The sequence below is a fragment of the Cryptotermes secundus genome, unplaced genomic scaffold, assembly GCF_002891405.2.
Source record: "Cryptotermes secundus unplaced genomic scaffold, Csec_1.0 scaffold848, whole genome shotgun sequence".
Classification (NCBI taxonomy): domain Eukaryota; kingdom Metazoa; phylum Arthropoda; class Insecta; order Blattodea; family Kalotermitidae; genus Cryptotermes; species Cryptotermes secundus.
The window spans coordinates 44,519-65,370 of NW_019720721.1; the positions used below are offsets into that span (position 1 = coordinate 44,519).

The 20,852-nt window shown below is 37.4% G+C and overlaps 1 protein-coding gene across 1 annotated transcript in view; it reads left to right on the top strand.

Annotated features, from left to right (window-relative positions):
• Window positions 1-20,852, top strand: part of LOC111872371 (glycerol kinase) — a 38,499-nt gene that overhangs the window by 4,347 nt on the left and 13,300 nt on the right. The window contains exons 2-10 of the mRNA XM_033754694.1: window positions 2,720-2,808; window positions 2,929-3,187; window positions 5,642-5,866; window positions 6,932-7,284; window positions 7,379-7,489; window positions 10,383-10,639; window positions 11,735-11,940; window positions 12,750-12,896; window positions 16,832-16,918. Coding sequence (XP_033610585.1) covers window positions 2,720-2,808; window positions 2,929-3,187; window positions 5,642-5,866; window positions 6,932-7,284; window positions 7,379-7,489; window positions 10,383-10,639; window positions 11,735-11,940; window positions 12,750-12,896; window positions 16,832-16,918 — 1,734 coding nt within the window. The remainder of the gene's footprint in view (window positions 1-2,719; window positions 2,809-2,928; window positions 3,188-5,641; window positions 5,867-6,931; window positions 7,285-7,378; window positions 7,490-10,382; window positions 10,640-11,734; window positions 11,941-12,749; window positions 12,897-16,831; window positions 16,919-20,852) is intronic.

Consider the following 20,852-nt stretch of genomic DNA (forward strand, 5'->3'; position numbering starts at 1 on the left):
GTCTTGTTTTCTTCGTTGTATCCCGACCAGGTGGTGGGTCCTTGTGCCTTATTAGCATGCCTGATGCCGCGAGGAGGTCTCTCTCTTCCCGCTAAGCTAACCACTGTTTACTAATATTTACCTAATTATATGTTGACAAATTGTAGCCCATTGATTTTGCTCAGCCTGTTTCTTGACTGTCATAGAAGATATCTTGGGCCTGGCCTGCTTGAGACCATGTTATGCTCTCAACATTTTCCTGCGTTGTTTGCCTTCAGTCACTCTGAAACTTTTTTTGGGGGGGGGGGAGGAGACTGAGTCCACTTGGTATGCTGGCCACTAACTGGCTTATTGTATGAGCCCTGGAAGACAGATGATGAGCGTGGAGAAGTTGGTGGAATGACAATTGGCATGGGACGCCGAAGTACTTGGAGGAAACCTGCCCCAGCGCCACTTTATCCATCACAAATCCCACATGACCTGACCTGGGCTTTAACCCGGGCCGCCATGGTGGAAAGCCAGCGACTAACTGCCTGAGCTATGGTATGGCCCACTCTGGAAAGTGTCTGTATTAAACTATGGGTATAGAGACCTCACTGTGTGTGGAGTTTATTTGTTTGGCCTGTTATATTTTGTTCAAGTTTCGCATGTCATCCGAGTAATGGTACCTTAGTTTTCTCACTCCAAATATAACTTTGGCACTGATATGACACCGTTAAATAAATCCAGGAAGCGTCTGGAAATGGTCAAGAATACAAGCCGAAAACATAAGTTCTCATACAGTTCATAATTTTCAGCCAACAGCGGTGTAACTGCCATTAGGGTAATTTTCTTATATAAGTAGGTCTACTTATTGATGTTATTTTGTAAGAAAATTATGTTCAGTTGATTCTTTAATGAAGCTACATAAATCAGTTTTCTTTCAACTAACAAATCTGGGAGCCAGCTGAGAATATTCAAGAATAAGGCCAAAACCTCATTTTCTCATTCACTTCAGAATCTTCAACCAGAATCTTCTAACTTCCATTAGGGTAATTTTCTTACAAAATTAGGTCTACTTGTCATAGTCATTTTGTTACAAAACTGTGTTCAGTGGACTCTTGATTGAAGTTATGTAAATCCATTTTCTTCCAACTTCAAGACAGAACTTGCTGGGGAATTTTGTGACATGTTAGATTTATATGGTTGCTAGCCCTCATCTAACCCCAAGCTGGAAGATGACACATTTTCAGCTAGAGCCTGTGCATGTGAACTGGATATATCTGGCTCAGGATGAAGCCCAATGGTAGTTTCCTGTGAACATGGTAATGGACTGTCAGGTTCTAAGCCAGTTGAACATTTACTGGTTGCCACTACTCAGAAAGGATTCTGTTCCATGGATCTAATTTGTTAGGATTTTGCTACTGTCAATGAGTGTTTTATGCACAAGCCTGTCTGTCTGCCTGTCTGCTTTTCTGGTAATTTCCTGCTGTTCCTCGCCAGTGCAGTCATCCTTGGTTTCAGGCCCTTCAGTACACATGACCATATTTTTCTGTCTCACTACTCAGAATTTCACATTTTGAGTAAATTGTTGCAGGTCTTCACCAGCACAGTCAGTCTTGGTTCCAGGACCCATGGGACCCACGACGATACTTTTCTGTCTCCTAACTGACTGCCAGTCTGGTTAATTGATGCTGGCCCCCTATTAACACAGTTATTCCTGATTTCTGGCCCTGTGTGACTCATGACCCATATTTTTCTGTCTCCAGGCAGCTTCCCATGGTTCTTCTGTTGTTTTACATGTTTTCATTGCCACAGAAACATGTTTACCTCACCCTTGTCTAGCAACTACTGTTTCTTCTGCTTCCACTGTTCCACCTTCTAGGAGTCATGTCTCAGTATATTTCTCTTCTGCTTCAAAATTAATGCGGTTACATAAAGCTAGGTGATTCCAGCCTTTATTGTTGTAAACTTTGTTTCTCTTTTCATTCCCACTGTCATAACACTATAGTGATACTGAATTGTTACTCAGTAGTTAATAATAGTAGATGACTTAGAGATGGTAAATTGTTGAAGGTGTTTTAAAGCCTTTAAAAAAAGTAAAAAAGTCTTGAAGAATGCAATCTTCTGGGAGGTATTGCCATGTAGCTTGGTAGACTTCAACCGAATTTTGATCTTCTTTCAGCATTGAGAGAACAGTTGAGATATATGATCTAAATAAAATCCCAGGTATTTGATATTGTCAACTGGCAAATGTGAAAATTGTAGAAGTAAAGTTGTCCCTGTACTTAATTGTGCACCACACCATGAAGATGTATGGGGGAGTAGAGATATAGGTGCATGCATTGATAATTTTATCACTGAATGGGGGTCAATGGACAGCTTTACCCCCTGGCCCCTAACCACCTGGGGAAGAGTCCTTGGTGCTCATTGGATAGGAAGCTGGATAGGTTCCAAAAGTGATCTGGATGCTGTGGAAAGGAGAAAAGTTTCTTGCCCTCGCTGGTAATCAAACATCTATTCCTCAGTTGTCCAATCCATAACCTAATCATTTCATTGACTGAGCTGGCCTGTCTCCTGTTTGGAATTAAAAAGAACTTGAGAAATAAACATTCCTTTATCAGGCTAAATGACAAAGAATGGAAAAAATGGCATAAATTGTATGATTACTTTGAATGATTGCATGCATGTTAGCATTTTATTGTTGTCTGTTATTTTAAATTAATTTTGACATTAGATTTCCTTTATTTGTGTCTTCCAGTTGCAATGCCTGTGTCATCGAACTCCTCACAGAAGAATGAGCCTTTGATTGGAGTCATCAATGAAGGAACAGAAGAAGCTCGATTTGTGGTTTGTTCACAGCATTTATTATGGATCTGTTAAATAAATCACCTGCATTGCATTACAGCCACAAAAAGCTTTTCATGAACATGCAGCTACAAAGATTGTTTACTTTGTATTGTTTGGCAGGTCTATAAAGCAGAGCATACCAGAGAAATTGTCTCGTACAGTGCACGAATTACGCAGATATGTCCACAAGAAGGATGGCTGGAACATAACCCTATAGAAATATTGCGTGCTGTTAAAGAATGTATCAGTTGTGGTGTTGAAAGTCTTGAAAAGCTGGGCTATGGTGTCGAAGATATTGTCACAATTGGAATATCTAACCAGCGGGAAACTACCATTGCATGGGATGCAGTCACTGGAGAACCACTGTACAATGCCATTGGTGAGTTGTTACTCTTGGGCTGGTGGGAATATGACTATTTTATGGTTGTGTTAAGACATGTGGGAATGTATTACATCTCTGATAAATTATTCACCTTTTCCTAGATGTTTTGGAAAAAACAGTGCCATGGTGGTAATAATTAATTTCTTAACAGTATATTTGAGAGCCTGTGTCACAACAGTTGCTTATATTTGGTTATAAAACTGATATTAATATTAAAATATTTTATATTCGGTTTTTTATATCCCACTACATGACCTCTGATGATCAAAACATGCAGTGGGATGAAAATAAACCGAATATCAAACATTTTAATATCGGTTTTATGATCGGTTGTTGTGATGATGACTCTCAAATATATCGTTCATATGTGACGCACAATAGGATGCAAAAAAATAAATATAATTAATTTCTTGTTGGATCTAAAGTTCTCACAACACTAACTGTTAAGAGTACTGTCTTCTGGGATGTGAGGCTGTGTAATCTGGTAGAAGTTTATTGGAGTAGATGGTGTCACATCCTACAAGATAGTTTTTTTTTTTTGGTTCATCCTGATCTCACACTAGCAACATTATAAAAGGTTATCAGCTCCGTCCAGTGTGATTGATATTTTTTCCCTCCTTTTTAATTTATTTAGTTATCAATTGTATACTCATATATATCATTTATCAATCACACTGGATGGAGTTAATAACCTTTTATGCTACAGGATAATATTTGTAATTAATAGATTCTTTATCTGTTTATTTAAGTTATACATTTATTGCTAAATGAGTGTAACATTATAAAAATGTACCAGTATAAAAACTTAGAGATTCCTTTAATTACGGTAAACTCATGAAACTAAGTGGGTATAACACTAAAAATAAATGGTGATCTATTAATTGGTTTGTTGAAGCCATGAATTTTGTTCTCCACCTCCTGTATCTTTCCTTGTAAATAACGTAGTGATGTAATGGTTATGTGCAGGCAGATGGAAGTGCATTATATCTGCAGTAAATTTTAGTGGCCTATTCCTGGATGCTTATGTGGAATGAATTTATATTTCTTATAAAAGTAGTGGTTGAGGCACTATGCTACAAACCGGAAGGTCGCGTGGTTCAAGTCCCAATGAGGTCATAGGATTTTTTCAGTTGACCTAACCTGTCCAGCCACACTGTGGCCCTGGGGTCGACTCAGCCTCTAACAGAAATGAGTTCCAGAAATTAATTAAATAATTTTCCTGGGGAGTAAAGCGTGGCCAGCGCATAAGGCTGACAACCTTACCACCATCCTTGAGCCGGTTGTCTAGATAATGTGAGACCCTCAATGTCTCACAACCCTATGGGCCTTCACGGCCTGGTACAGGGATAGCTTTACTTACTTTTTAACTTTACTTTATAAAATTGTTGCAAAATCAGAGAACATTTTTGAAAATTTTCCTGCATAAGGACATATCAGTTCCTTAAATTTTGTTGAACTCTCAAAACCAGGTAGGTATAAAATGAAGAATAAATTGTAATCCCATGTATTTGTTTGCTGAGGCCTTGAATTTGTCATCCACATCCCCAGCACCTTAAATTTGTCCATTCTAGTTATTCAGAACAGATGATTTAACTAAGTGTTGCATAATTTGTAGGATGTGGTCAGAATTAATCTGGCTTTAGATATTTTCTGTTGGCTGGTTGTATTAAATATGACAATAGTTAGTTAGTTATTGGAGAGGGTGGGTTTCCCCATGCACTTAGACCAGTATTGGTCCATTGTGCTTCCCTCTATGATATTCTACCAGTCTCTATACCCTACTGATAATGGTCCATACCATCAATCCCGCTGAGCAAGCGAGTTCAGCCTCCACTTGCTTTAGCGGTGTCTATAATGCTTCCCCCATCTATCTGAGGCCTTAGAGACTATTGTTGGGCGGGAAACGTCCTGGAATTTGGCTCAGTGATCTCCTTTGGAGATATGAGGTTCTTTTACGTGCCGTAAAGTTATGACACGGGACACACGGCTTGAAGTCCCTCCCAGAGGACTTGTTCCCTGAATTTTTCTGCCCTTAAAAATTCGACGATCTCCACCGGGTATTTGAACCCGCGTACCACGAGTCATGAGGTGGAAACGTTACCTCTAGACTACAGAGGCCGCTAAATATGACAATAAAATTTCGAATTCCATTGTGGGAGGCAGGGGAATCTTGACTAACTGAGCATATATTGGATGCTCAGGGAGGCTCCTCTCCATATAAATCACTTGGGAGACCTAAATATAGATGGTAGGTTAATTGTAAAGTGGAGTATAAAGTAATGGAGTGTGAGGGTGTGAATGTAGCTTAGAATAAGGTTCAGAAATACAGACTTGGTGAATATGGTAAAGAATTTTTGGGTTCCATGAATGCTGGAAGTTTTGTAAATGCACTGATTAATTCTATGTGTGTGTGAATGTGCATGGGTAAATACTGACTCTCTGCTTTTGCAGTTTGGTCTGATATCCGTACTGACTCAACTGTTGACCACATTTTGGCAAAAGTGCCAGAAAACAGCAAAAATGCCTTGATGCCCCTTTGTGGGCTTCCAATTAGCCCTTACTTCAGTGCCCTTAAGATGCGATGGCTGATTGATAATGTTTCTGCTGTGCGCAGAGCAGTCAGAGAACAGCGCTGTCGTTTTGGCACAGTGGATTCATGGCTTGTTTGGGTGCGTAATTATTGAAGGATTCAAAATGTACAATAACCAATTACTGTAGCGATGAATATGTGAATTTTACATGTGGATAGTGTATTAATTCCTGAACAGAATTAGTAATTGTCATTTTTATGAAACCAAATAATGTATTTCATCACTTAATTTTAAAATATGGAGGTTTTAGTTCAGAGACTAAGAAAATTGTGATGTATTGACCTCTTCATTCTTATAACACATTTNATCATTTAAAGTCACGCCAGTAAAGTAGAGAAGCCATAATCTCTGCATAAATCTGAAGTAGCTGTCTTCACTCCCACTTTTGTTGTCATGGCCTATGAAATAGAAGATAAAGACTGATTATCCCCAGTTCTTATTTGGGAACTTGGTGTAATCTTAAGAGATTTTTAGCTGAATGAGGAAGCAAAGTAAAGAGAACAGTTATAAACAAATTGGTACTGAATAGTATGCAGTTTTTGCACAAAGGTTGTGGAATAACTGTGTATAGGAGAGGTTATGTCCATCCATCCATATATTTTGCTAAAACCAATGGACAGTTTTCAATTAAATTTGATATTGGGGATTGGGGTTCGATTCCTGGTGCAGATAGAGATTTTCCCTCTTCCACATGTCAAAATTTATTGTATGGCCCAGCCAGCCTTCTATCTAATGTACTTGAATTTTTTTCTTGGGGCGGGGGGTGAAGCAGTCAGCATATGAAGCTGATCACTCATCTCCATCTCTAGCTGAGGCTAAGAATGCATGGAGCTGTACCACTGCTCCCCTTCGTATCATCGTGCTGTGCTACTTAATTGAGTACAGAGATGATTTTACTTTTTACTTTGCTGGTGCAACTAAACCCATATTTTATGTGAAATTCAAATAAAAATGTATTGATATTATCAAAAATCCAGCTCATTTTCAAAGAAATTGGTACAGAACGAAACATAGCTGTCATTAAGATCTGCAACTTCTGTGTTAAACATTTTTTGGTATAGTGAATATTTAATTAAGTACAGGGAATAAACGATCTCTCACTATGCAATGTAATATTTATAGCTTTGCAAGAGTGAGTTTGCATTTTAAGTAAATGAACATCAAGCAAGGCATGCAAGATTTCAAAGAATGTATCTGAGAAGTATGTGTGTTCCAAACTGGAATACGTATGAAGTACACTTTTGTTCTCTCCTCCTTGTCCTTCCTCCTCCCCCCTCCTCTTCCCTTTTGTGTGTGTGTGTGTGTGTGTGTGTGTGTGTGTGTGCGCGCGCGTGTGTGTGTATGTGCGCACGTGTGTGTGTGGCCCTCAGAACGTCTAATTATGTCTTGTCACAATGTAGGTATTTCAACATTCCTGCAAACTTGTTGCCAGAAATTTGTAGTTCATCTGAAATATATGGTCACATCACGGAAGATCCTTTGAAGGGAATCCCCATATCAGCGGTGAGTTTCCTTTTGTCTGTTGATGCTCAACTGTGTAATGTTATTAAGCAGTTAATTGAAGCCAGTTCTTGAATAGTCATTTCTTGTGTTTTAGATTCTGGGTAACCAACAATCTTCACTTGTTGGCGAAAGGTGTTTTAAAGAAGGACAAGCTAAAAGCACATGCCGTAAAGGATGTTTCCTTGTCTACAACACTGGATCATCAGTAAGTATGGCATACTTAGTTTAGTGAAACTTATGTCCCTTAGAAATTATTCCAGTAAGTTTCCTCCTTGATAGAGGTTATGTCTAGTTTAGCCGTTCAGCGTGGTTTGACGTGTATGTTTCGTCAGGTATTTAAATCGTCTGGGGGGGTTCGACGTGTATGTTTCGTCCAGCTGCACACCTATGTTATAACGCCCATAATAATTGATGGTTTTGCTGTAGATTGTTAGATTTTTCGCTGGCCTGTTGTCAGGAGAACTACATTTAATGACACACGAGTTTAAGAGCGCTAAGTCATCGTTACATATGCCTGTCTTGTAGCAAAGTTCCTGTGGCTATTGCGAGCGTTCTACTGTTATGAATGGCGTGTTTTCTTTGCTATGAAGTTATAAACAGCAGAGACGTGATATGTGCTGTGTTTATAATATCATATTGCCCTGAGCTGGCCACACTAACACACTCAATTGGAATTCTTAGAAGAGGGATGTCCAAAAATTTATTCTTGCATGATCGATTGATTTCGCACAGTATATAGCACCCAGTTCTTAGAAAAACGTCACGAATTAAGGCAGAACACTGTGGTCACCCCCTGAGACGATACGGATGTGTGTGGGGGAGGGAAAAGAACTCATTCCTTCATGTATTATCGCTCCAGTTGACGCCATTTTATCGTACTGACCTTGGTGGTCGTTTCGAGGGATGACCATAAATATTTTTTTTGAGCCAGCTAAGCTCTGCTTTCGTTCACTATATACCAGCCAGTTCTTAGAATAACTTCATGAATTCTGTGGTCACCCCTACGACATCTGGGGCAGCCAAAATGGTTGGAATCTGAAACGCAGAAGCACCAACCCCTTGTTATGATAACACAAAGGTTGAATTTACTGCAGCTAATCTGGCAACCTATACGACTCACGGAGAGACATTTCCTCTTGTATTCCCCCCACGGGGAAGAAGGCAAGGCCGCACAGAAGTGTGGTTAAAAAAAAGAGCCAAAGAAAAGATACGCAGTATTGGTGTGAATGTGAGCCAGCGCTGTGTTTAGACGAATGCTTCAAGGCGTCACCTGCTTGCATTGCCGAGATACCGGGCGTTCATATTATAAGGCAAGGTTATAAAACCATCTTTTAAGATCATTTTAGTGAAAGTTTCATCCTTCAAGGCGTACCATTCACTGCTCAAATACTAAACAACCTGCTTCCATTGCCGAGATACAGGGCGCTCATATTATAAGGTAAGGTTATAAAACCACCTTTTAAGATCATTTTAGTGAAAGTTTCATGTTCCTATCTCATATAATTTAAGAACAATGATGAATAAATCATTTTCGAGCAAAATTTAAATGGACAGCTGAATATATTACCGCCGGAGAGACGGCCGCGGAATTTAAATGACCGTGCGGAAGGGTTAGAAATGTGATGTTTCAAGAGTATGGCTAACTAATTACCTCCATGAAACAAGTCCTTGTTGAGATATTGATAGTCACGCAGTCAGTAAAGAATTTCCTTCTCTCTAACTCATTCTGTGCCATGATGTAAATATTTGCAATTTTGCTAGGTTCTCCTGAGGGCACATATTTGCCATGGCATGATTTCCCACCTGTCTCCTAGGCATCATATTAACAAGTATTTCTTAGAATTATTTGTGATGATGTACCACCACGCTTGTTCAGGAAGCTCACCATGATTTTCGTTCTTAATGTGAAAATACCTGACTTGACAGGATCATTGCACCATATAAGTTCTTGAATGAAAATAGGTTAATGGAACCCAAGACAAGACAAGACAAGACCCTACTTCTGGACCTTATTCTAAGCTAGATAAATCCAGTCCACATCTTCACCCCCAATTTCCCTGTAGTCTATTTTATTAATGTCCCATATATGCCTAAGTTTCTCTTCCATTCTGGTTTTTCTGATCAAAATTTTGTTTACATTTCCCATCTTCAGGTGTTTTGTCTGTCTCACCAATCTCACCCTCCTTGATTCGTTTACCCTAATAATATTTTACAAAGATTAGAACAGTTTAATGAAAACAAAGAATAATGTACAATTCTTAAATATACCATAATCCAATGAATCGTGTTTTAATAGTCTTTCATGGAGCTGTGGAAACTTTTGTTTTGCATCCTGTATCAAAAGCTCAGGTTCAGTATGAGGTCAATTGATTGTGGATTTTTTTTGCATGCTGTGTTTTTTTTCTTCGCTGATAAACTTGGAGATTTGTTACTGTGGACCCTGTCATCATTCAAATTCCACCCTTCTAGTTACCATGACCAAAAGTCAGATGTGAGGAATGTAGGAGCATTAGTAGGTAGGTAGGTAGGTAGGTAGATAGATAAGTAAAGTTACTACTATAGCAATTTTCTTAGCATGGAAGGTAATTACAGATAAATCCTGATTGACTGAGAACAGATTATCTGGAGGCTTTGTTTAGAAAATTCACTGCTGTGTCCAGTGTCAAAAGATATACTTCATTGTGAAATTACTTTCTATGGAAGGAAAGATACAAATGAAGGGAGTTTTATTTACCATTTGAATGTGTACCTGGAAATTTGAGAGGAGTTTCTTTGTTGATATTTTATTTTTAATGTATAGAAATGGCACAGGAGCTTCTGAGAAACCACACTCATGTTTCTGCCAGTAGCATTCAAGTAAACTACATTTATCAGTGTATGTTTCATTCTATAAATCCCAACTCACAAGTTAATTACATATTTCTATTACTGATTATCCAGAAAATTAATTTCCTTTCCACCCCGAATAATTGGGAATGTACTGTATGACATATAGTTTCCATTGAGAAGGTTTTGGAGGTTTACAAATAGAAGCCACTCTGTGATGTTTTTAAGAACTTTATAAAATAATGGATTTAACTGGAATGGGGTACTTGCAGCGAGTGCATTCCACCCATGGCTTGGAGACTACAGTAGCATACAAATTGGGCAAGAATGCGCCAGCAGTATATGCTCTGGAAGGCTCAGTAGCTGTAGCTGGCAGTGCATTGAAGTGGCTGAAGAATAACTTGAATGTTGTGAAAGAAGTCAGTGATGCAGAAACTGCAGCAGCAGATGTTCCATCTACAGGGGATGTGTATTTTGTCCCGGCATTTTCTGGCCTGTATGCCCCATACTGGCGTAAAGATGCACGAGGGTAAGAATATGCATTAAGAAAGTGTTTTATAAAGTAAATATACAGAGGAATTTGTGAACTGACTAATTCCATGGGGCAAGAGGCCTGTTGACATGCTAATAGTTGCTCAGTCAACAAAGTTCTCATATTTTACAGATCCTACCACTGAATGCTATCCTAAGTCAGTTGAAACCAATTCACACTTCACTTTTTTGTGATTTATTTTAATGTTATCCTTATGTATATGCCTGTGTCTTTCAAATTATCTTTCCTTCAGATGTTACAAAAAAAAGTTACATGTCTTCATCATCTCATGTACTCCATATACCACGCATTTTGCCTTCCAGGGTTTCTTCAGTGAATAGTATTTTGTATAGAGTACAAGTTATGAATCACCTCCCTGTGTAATTTTGTCCATCCTCATCTTACTGGAATTCTCTATCTTCGGTTCAGGTGTCCTTTTTGGCACTCTGTACAAAAATCATTCTCAGTCTTGTGTTCTGTGTTTTGGGTGAAAGGCAGTTTTATACCAATAAAAAAAGTAAAGCTATCCCTGTACCAGGCCATGAAGGCCTATATGGTTATGAGACGTTGAGGGTCCCACATTATCTAGACAATTGGCTCAAAGATGGCGGTAAGGTTGTCAGCCTTGCGCGACGGCCACGCTTTACTCCCCAGAAGATTATTTAATTAATTCCTGGTGCTCATTTCTGTTAGAGGCTGAGTGAACCCCAGGGCCATAGTGCAGCTGGAAGGATTAGGTCAAATGAAAAAATCCAATGACCTCATCGGGACTTGAACCCATGACCTTCTGGCTTGTAGCATAGCCCCTCAACCAACTACTCTACCCATAGAAAACAGAAGTTGAAAATGACAGAGTGTTCTGTGGTAAATGCTACTGAGATAAATAAAATGGTTACTTCTTTAAGTCAGTCACTCTGAACTGTGTATTTGCTGTTAGGCAGAGAGCATAAAATTAATTTTGATTATGTTTCAGAGCTGAAGTTTTATTAATATTTTGATTTTGTGTCTGGTACTCTTATGTTTAAAAAAAAAATCTTTACTTTCATGTTTCAGTTTTAATGTTCCTAATTCATAACCTTGTTATATGTGTAGCATTATTTGTGGTCTAACTCAGTTTACAACCAAGAACCACATAATTCGTGCTGCACTGGAGGCAGTATGCTTTCAAACAAGAGACATTCTAGAAGCAATGGCCAAGGACTGTGGTCACCATCTCACTAAACTCAAAGTAGATGGCAAGATGGCAGAAAACAAACTGTTGATGCAGCTACAGGCTGACTTGTGTGGAATTCCTGTTGGTGAGTAACATAATGTTAATGCATTGTGAAGCAGTATGTCTTTTTTATTATATATAGCAATTCCTACGTTTTGTTTCTTTTGTTTTTTTGTGCACTTATTACTGAATATTGCACCATAGAATATACTGTCTGAAAACAAAAGTCTCTGTATAGTGGAAGAATGCAAAATCTACAGATATATCTCATTGGACTACTTTTTTGTGCGCATCACAAATCCTGCACTGTCTTGCTTGATACTTCTCCTTTCCTTGACTACTGATAACTATTTTTACCAGTTGTTGAAGTCCCCTGCTGGTCTCCATGATGGGATCCTGTTTGGGTTTCCAGGGTGTAGGTTCCTTTGATGGAAATAGAGGACCATCTGAATGACTCAGTTGCAGTATGCTTTTCATTGATTCACACCCTCTTAAACTTATGCAAAAATTATTTGTATTTTGTATTTTGATTTGGTTTAAAGTTTAGTACACGAACAGTGCCTTGAACATATCAGATGCTCTACGTCTATTTTAGGCCATTTTATGTAAAGTATCCATTGCCATTTTCCTATTATAATCAAAATTGGAATCTAATGACAAATTTTGGTAGTACTGTCCGGTATCAGATCTTATGTTTAGCAGTTCTTGAGATGTTACATGCAGACAGAGACATGGGAAAGGTAACAGGGGTATTTCTTTAACTTTATTTTTGACACATAAGGAACAAGGTATTCAATGTACTACACCTCCAAGAACATAAATAGTGCCCATTCTAAGGAACAGTTTGAATGTGTTGTAAATGGTGAGTTACATGTATTTTCACCATTTCCTTAGAACGAACGTCCACTTTAGTCAGAATGGAAGCTCTAGGAGTAGCAATGGCTGCAGGTCAAGCTGAAGGAATTGGTGTTTGGGACTTGTATAAGGAGCCTGAGACAGCTATTACTCATGATGTATTTATTCCCACTACTACTCATGAAGGTAAGACAGTTCAACTTTTAAGCTGATGTAGTGCAGAGTGTCAAGGATAAACATAATTCTGCGCTCTCATTCAACTGAATATTTTGCTAGAAATTGAAATCTTTTCAGATATAATAAATTTTATATTTAAGCCTGGAAGAAAGCAACACCGCCATCTTCTTGCTGCTTCTGGTTCATTCAGAAATTAGCCTACTTTCCTTATTTTGAAAAAAAAAAATGTAAGCTTTTGCGATCACCATTCTCTTTGTGTGCCTATGTGTCTGTATATCCCAGTCATTAACATATGAATACCTGAACCAGTCTTTATGAAACTTAGTATATGTATCATGGCACCTGAGTCTATCTCAACAGAGTGCTTCATAAATCCCTCCCATCAGTCTGTCTGTCTGCATCTGTATCCCCATATCTTTCCTAGGCAATGGCAATCATTTTTTATGCAGCCCATTTCATGTCACAGGAAAGGAGGCAATTAATTCTTTTCCAGAACTTCTTTTCATATTTGATTTTGGTGGAGGGATTCAGTTTCTTTTACACACTGAAAGCACTAAATAGAGTTCAACTAATGAGATGGAGGATCATCTTCTTCAACTCTTCATGTACTTGTTGTAATCATTGCCCCTACAGCCACTCCTGTGCTGCCATCAGGCCTTGATGTTCTCCAGTGGTTCAGATTGTGTAATTAGCTCCTAAATGTCGCCATGAGCAGACATTCTTCTATCAGGTGTATTGGATCATGCTTGGGCAGAGTAACACAGTAATTTTTAACCAACATCTTTTTTTTATTATTATTATTATTTCCACACATCTAGTGGTCGCTATTAACAACTTTACTTTTAAGTAGAGTCTTTACAAACACAAAATTTTTTATGTCCTTCCCTTTCGAAGAGCTATTCCAGCGTTATTACAGTTTTACATCCTTCCCCTGTGAATGCTTATACAAGAGTGTTTCAGAAGACAAGCGTCATGACCCTTCCAAATTTCAGAGTGCTTCTGTTTCCAAAAGTTGATCCCCCATCATTAAACTTTTATTGATTTGAATTTAACTTTGAGGTGTTTTTTAGTTTCTATATTGACCAATCATCTACTTGCTCTAGCACTGGGGTATCATGTTGCTATCATGTACTGAATAGCTCATTATTTCTGCACATGGTCTGACATTGCTAGTTATTATGTTACATGGTAACTTCAGAATGCTTGTTTTGAACATCTGCGATCAAAGACTTTACTGTTGTCGTACTATGTTACATTTCCAAGGAAGCAGTTCATCTCTGGTGCCTAAATGTTAAATTTAGGTTTGAGTGATTACATTGCATTGAACAATTCAATTGCGCTTTTCGTGAACTCATATCTTGTTGGCCTTCTTGCTTGTACTAATGATATTTGCTCTGAACAGTGGGCATTATCCTCACTTTTATCTTTGCAGACCTGTAAGAGAATGTTTTTCTTTCTCCAAAAAGTGGGTTAACATTTTTTCAGCTGCTTAGCTGCCCTATGAATGTTACATTGTTGTCCTCTGGTGATTTGTTTAATGCAAAAATTACAATTTTCTTACCCAAGAGTGTCTCTCCTATGTTCACACTATTTTTAAGTGCTGTTCTAATGAAGCTTGTTTGGAGATCGTTCTGTGCAAAGGAATAGAAGCTGCTGTAAATAGTCCTCATAGATATTGAGGCAGGCATCCCATTCATATGCCAGCCTATGCCCTGGTTTACTGCCAGAACCACCGCAGTCTAGCCAAACACATGAACAGGTTTCATTTGAACAGCCCTCATAGCAGTTTTCCCAGTATGGATGGCGTTTCTGTTCTGAACTGTCATCAGTGATTGAGAGGATGGTATATTCTGCCTTTTTACCTTCAGCAGTATAAATTTCTGTACTACAAATATAACCACTCCTAGACTCACACAGTATCCTGAACCAGTAAACCACATTTAATTATTATTCCTGGATTTTATAACCGAAATTTCAGTTGATCAATCAAAGTATTGTTCCTTCATTTAAAGACAGTCCTTATTCAGGACTGTATACTGCTCCAAATATCTGTATCAATTATTTCTCAACAGGGCATAGTTTGAAGAGTGCCTGATCTTTCTCTTTGTTTCGAGCAATAACTGAAGTGAGAAGCTTGCCGTGTTGCTTTAAAGTGATTCCTGCTCTTGGTTTGAGGGAATGTAAGTGTGACTGTGGTTGGATCTCTCAGTGTACAGTCTTTGATACTGTGTACCTGAACTTGACCTATCAACATCAGTAGTCCTGAAAGCTTTTTCTTTTCTTCATCTGATACATATGACCACTTTACTGCTTTGTTGATTTCAGTTTTTCAGAATTTTGTCTGTGGTACAGATCTGGTTTTTTGTGAAAGTTATAATTAGATCAGCTCTATAGAAATCCCCAGAGGCTCTCTCTAGATTTTTTGTCTGTCCATTCAGTCCAATTTGTCCCCTAATTGGCTCATCTATTGGTGTGTAGTTTATGCTGTCGGAAGGAAAGTCTGTGCTATGAGGAACATAATATACTCTGTAATTTCCTTCATCGTATTCCAATTCATTAGATCAGATTCAGATATTCCATTTTCATGGCATTTGCACTACTTCCACTCAGTTGATTTTCATCATTAATTTCAGTACTAGAAGGTGAACTGTTATGTCCACCATCTGAAATGTCTGAGAGTGCATCTGCATTAATATCAGCAACAATTTCTTCACATAAAATTGTGGCATCATGCTAACAAACAGCTGAACAACTGAACTGTCATAATTGTAGGTGGAAGGAAGCGTGAATTTACGATAAGCTTAAATGCTTACGAGAGGAGTACAGTGTTGAAAATAAAGATGTATTTGCCAGCTGGTGATCCCTAGTGTGATTTTAGGTGAAAGATAAAGCTATCCCTGTAACAGGCTGTGGAGGCCCATATGGTTCTGAGATGTCAAGGTTCCCACATTTTCTAGACAGTCGGCTCACAGATGGCGATGAGGTTGTCAGCCTTACACATTGGCTGCCCTTTATGCCCAGGAAGATTCCTGGTACTCATTTCTGTTAGAGGCTTAGTTGACATGAGGGCCATATTGTGGCTGGTAGGATTAGGTCGATTGAAAAATCCAGTGGCATTGGGAATTGAACCTGCGGCCTCCCAGCTTGTAGTATAGTGCCTGAACCAGCTATGCTACTGTGGGCCCCAGAGCTGATCTGGAATTTGTTGAAAAGATAAAAATCTTGCTGGGGTTTAATTCCTAGCAGGGCAAGATTTTCTCTACTCCACAGCGTCCAGACTGGTTCAGTGGCCCACCCAGCCTCCTATACAGTGGGTATAAGGGGATCTTTCCCCAGGGGTGAAGGAATGAAATATATGAATATAATATCTGAGACCCACAAAGTGTCCTAAATTTGCAGAAAGTTTTAAAATGTTGACTTTTGTGTACACATAGTGGTTACCAAATTCCCAAGCTGAAAAGTCAGAACTTAACAATTTCAAGTCTATGGTAGTTATGAAGATTTATCTCATATTCAGCAGATCTAAACATAAACAGTATTCACAAAGTAATTGAAGCAAAACAATGAACTTTGTGTTTGGATAAGGCGATAATAAACATGCTCTGTTTACGTACATAGCATATCTGAAGGCTCAAAGGAAAACAAAACGTGTTTTAAATGCTGCAGTGATCATCATTTCCTAGAACTGACATGATATGTGACAAAGTTATCAAAGATTTATTACAAAGCCCAGTATGCTGGGGCTTAGATTGGCAATCCTGTTGTGTACTGCTATGTGTTATAAGTGGGTACAGAGTTATTACTAACATTTATCAGATTTTGTAATAATATTCTCATAATTTACAATTATCAACTGATCAGAGGTTACATGTACTTCATATTACTTAAGACATATTTATTACATCATGTAAGCCGTATTGTGTGTGGTGGTTTTGTCTTTGTAGAGAGAGATGCTCGATATAGCAAGTGGAAAATGGCTGTGAAGAGGAGTCTTGGTTGGGCCACTACCAAAAAATCTCTTGCAATGACAGGTAACAGTGGTGTTATTACTGCATAACAATTATGTTGACTTAAATGATTTTAGATTTTTGAAATCATAAATCTGAAAATTTCTTCTAGAATAAAATGTACATTCCATGAATAGAATACAAGTTAACAAGCTAAAGAAAGCAATACAATGCACGCAGTCACAAGGGAAGGACACAGCACAGGACAGAATATACACAAGAATATAGGAAGACTACTCCCATAGGAGAGGATTGATGTAACTTGCGAATTTGAAGTGTGACGTATAGATGACAAATCTTGAAAAGTTTTAATATATAAATTTTATTATTATACATGACATATTTACATTTTAATCATTTTATAAAGAGACATGATGGCATACAGTGCAATGGTTTGACGTAAATAAAACCACACCTGAAGATGGCACATTAGTGCCGAAACATGTAGTGAAGAGATAGGTGAAATTGTGTGCACTGTAAGACGGTTGGTACAAATACACATCATAAAGAAAGAGACTATACCAGTAAGACATTCTCATAGTCCTTGGTAGTAAGTGTTATCTTAATGTATCTGTTTATGTGTCCATGTTTAACACTCTGTTATGTGACACACTCACAGTGTTTGTGGATTCATATTAATGTAATAGACATATTTGTAGCCTGAAATGAAAGTACCAATCACCAGAAGGTATTTTAAGTACAAAGGACTTGGGATCAGGTAAAATTGCAAAATCAAATTTAATATTATCTTTACAAATAAAATATATTTTTGAAAAGTAAAAGCCAAGTTAGCCCTCAGAGTAAAGGTGCTCATGCTGTTCCGTAGATATAGCTTTGATGTGAACAGGCATACTAGTACCTTGTGGTTCTTTAAATTTCTTGTAATGGCACAAACTAAGGAAAAGGTAAAAGGTAAAGTTGTCCCTGTGTTTAACTAATGTAGCTTGTCATCAATCATTTTCCTTCATGTGAATGAACTAGTTTCCATTCAAGTGTATAGAAAATCACAAATCTCATAATTTTATGTATACCTAAGGTGCCAATACAGTGCAGCATTTGCTGTGTTTATGATGAATGGCTACTTAGCATTTGTATGGTGCAACTGAGAATGACTGTTCAGTAATCCTGATAAAGTATGTGGTAGGTTTTAAGTTTAGAATGAAATCCAGATGCTCGAATCTATATTTATGAAGGGTAAGTTATTTGTATATTATTAGTATTGTATTTACTTCTGTCTGTGATTTTCACTGTTACTTTGATCTGACAGTATAATTATGACTTCTAAAAATGTCAACTATAAACATAAAGTATTTGCTACATACATAGTTTAGGTCTGAAATCTTTATTTATTGTTTTAGCTTTTACGTAGTGAAATCCCGTATTTAGTGAATGTTCTTTCAGGTTCTAGCTGTAGCCCAATATAAACACTGTTAATTTTTCCGTATTTAAGTAAATTTTGTGTTAGTAAGAACCCACATTTAGCACAGGAAATTTTTGACCTTCCACATCTCACACCCCACTCTGATATGATGATGCTCTAAACAACAGTAGATATTCATATTCTGTTGCTGTCAGAAATTGTTACTGCATAACCATAATCTCTGGTGAGTGACATTACATATTGAACATGCACTGGAACAACATTGTTTTTGGTATCACAGTTCCTTTGATTCTTGGCTGAGGTTGTTTCACTGTTTATTTCATGTATTATTAATAATTTTGGAAATTAGTTGATATTACAGACTATGTGATTGTATTTATTTGTATGGAAACAGCCACTTTCACTACTTATGCAAAGGAATTATTTTATCATAATTATGCACGGTAAGTCCTGTAATAAGGTGAATAGTTTCTTAATGCAATTTTCTGTAACCCCTATTTACTGGAAACCTCAGTTTAATGCAGGAAAAGCCATTCAGATAGTGACTCATTAAATAGAGATTTTACTGTAAGAAGCATATTTAAGTAAATTTTATTACATCCTGCATTGTATATTGTGTTGTTGTATTTTAACTGGTAGCTACAATTTAAGCTTGTGTATGAAACTAAGTATGTAATAATGTTTACATTGTATAATCACTTGAGTTATTTCTATAAAATATTTATTACCATACATTTTAGTATTAGTAGTGATTTTACTTGAGAAAATTTGTACCTTATTGTATTACATATATATTTAACTGAGTTTTGAATATAAACAGTACTGTTGTTTGAATTATACGCTGATTTTGATCTAAATGACCTAAGGGTTTAGGGCAGTAGCAACTGAATGGTAACAGTTCAACACATTCATTTTCTATTTTGTATGGCCTGTTGTGCTGGATTACAGCAAGTGTGTTGATGAAGAAAATAGATAGTAATAGTAATTTTAATTATAAATGAAATACTGCATCTAGTTTTAATAATGTACTGTGTGGAATGATTCCATCTTGACAGACAGCGTGAGATCTCATCTAATGAAATTTATATAGGCTTATAGCAGTTTTGTAAGTTGTTACAAATTTTGTTATTGTGTGTCTGATGCTTTTGCACGAATACTGAGTCAGTCATGTAGAGGATTTCCTGTATGAACCCCAAAATAAATAATGAAACATTACAAAGATAAATATAAATATGTGGTATGTTTAACCTATCACCCTTTCCTGTCTGGGAGCAGTTTTGCTATACACCCTCTTAATTTAAAGAAGGGTGAGGAATCTGGAGTACTTCATTGAGAGAAGGATCTAACCACAACCAAGAACGGGAAAATAAACCAGTTCTGTTGCATGTCATCAGTATCAATGAAATAATCTTTGTAAAACATTCACAATGCTATGATACGGATTAATATTCCATATCAATAATAGAAATTCTGGTATTGTCAGAAAACCGTTGTGCTGCATTTTAGCCCCCTAAATCCAACGTGTCCTTGTAAATGCCTCCATTTTTTCTGCATCATGGTCTTGCAAGTAACCTCTTTCTCTGATTATCTATTAACTGCTTCCTGATGAATTTTGTTTATAGAAAATCAACCTCAAAAGAATCTTTTCTTGTTCTTATTTCTTAATTTTTGGAGTACAATCGAATAAATAAAGTGATCAACATGGATGTTCAATTAAAATAAGTGCACTGTAAAAAATTTTATGTACATAATTATATTGATTATTTTCCTGAAATATCTTTTGCTCAAAGACAAAGCGTGCAAGAAACCCTAGAAGAGAAACTCGGTGCAATTGAAGGTGAAAGCGGAAATGCTGAAGCGCAGTGGAACAATATAAAAGAATGCATGTTAGATACTATCAGTGATTTGGTTGGTAAAGTTGAGAAGATAGCAAGAAAACCATGGGTTACACAGGAGATGATGAGTAAAATGGAGGAGCGAAGGAAATGGAAGAATGTCAACAATGAAGAAGGCAGGAGGAAATACAGGAGACTGAGGAATGAATTGAAAAGAGCCACAGACGGGGCCAAAAATGAATATCTTGAGAAGATATGTAATGAGATTATGGAATTTCAAAGAACAGGACGTTATGATTTGATGTACATGAAGACAAAAGAAAGAGAATGGAAAGAGAATCATGGGATTCAAAATATTGGAATCAAAGACTCCCTGGGGAATAGAATAGTAGATCAGAGGCAAGTGCTGAAAATTTGGGAAAATTATATTTCAGAACTATATGATTGACCTAATCGGCCAGAAACCTTAGAAGTTGAACCGGAAGAAGAAGTAGATACAGACGAGAAAGGACCATATATTTTACAAAGTGAGGTGGAAAAAGCTATCAAGGAAATGAGGAAGGGAAAGGCTACAGGAGATGATGATGTACCTGGAGATGTGCTTCAGTTGCTGGGAGAAGGTGGTTTGAAAACACTGATAAAACTAATAAACACCATATATGAAACTGGGGAGTGGCCCAAGGACTTTACAGAAGTGACAATGATTGCCTTAAAGAAAAAGACAAAAGCTACAAAATGCAAC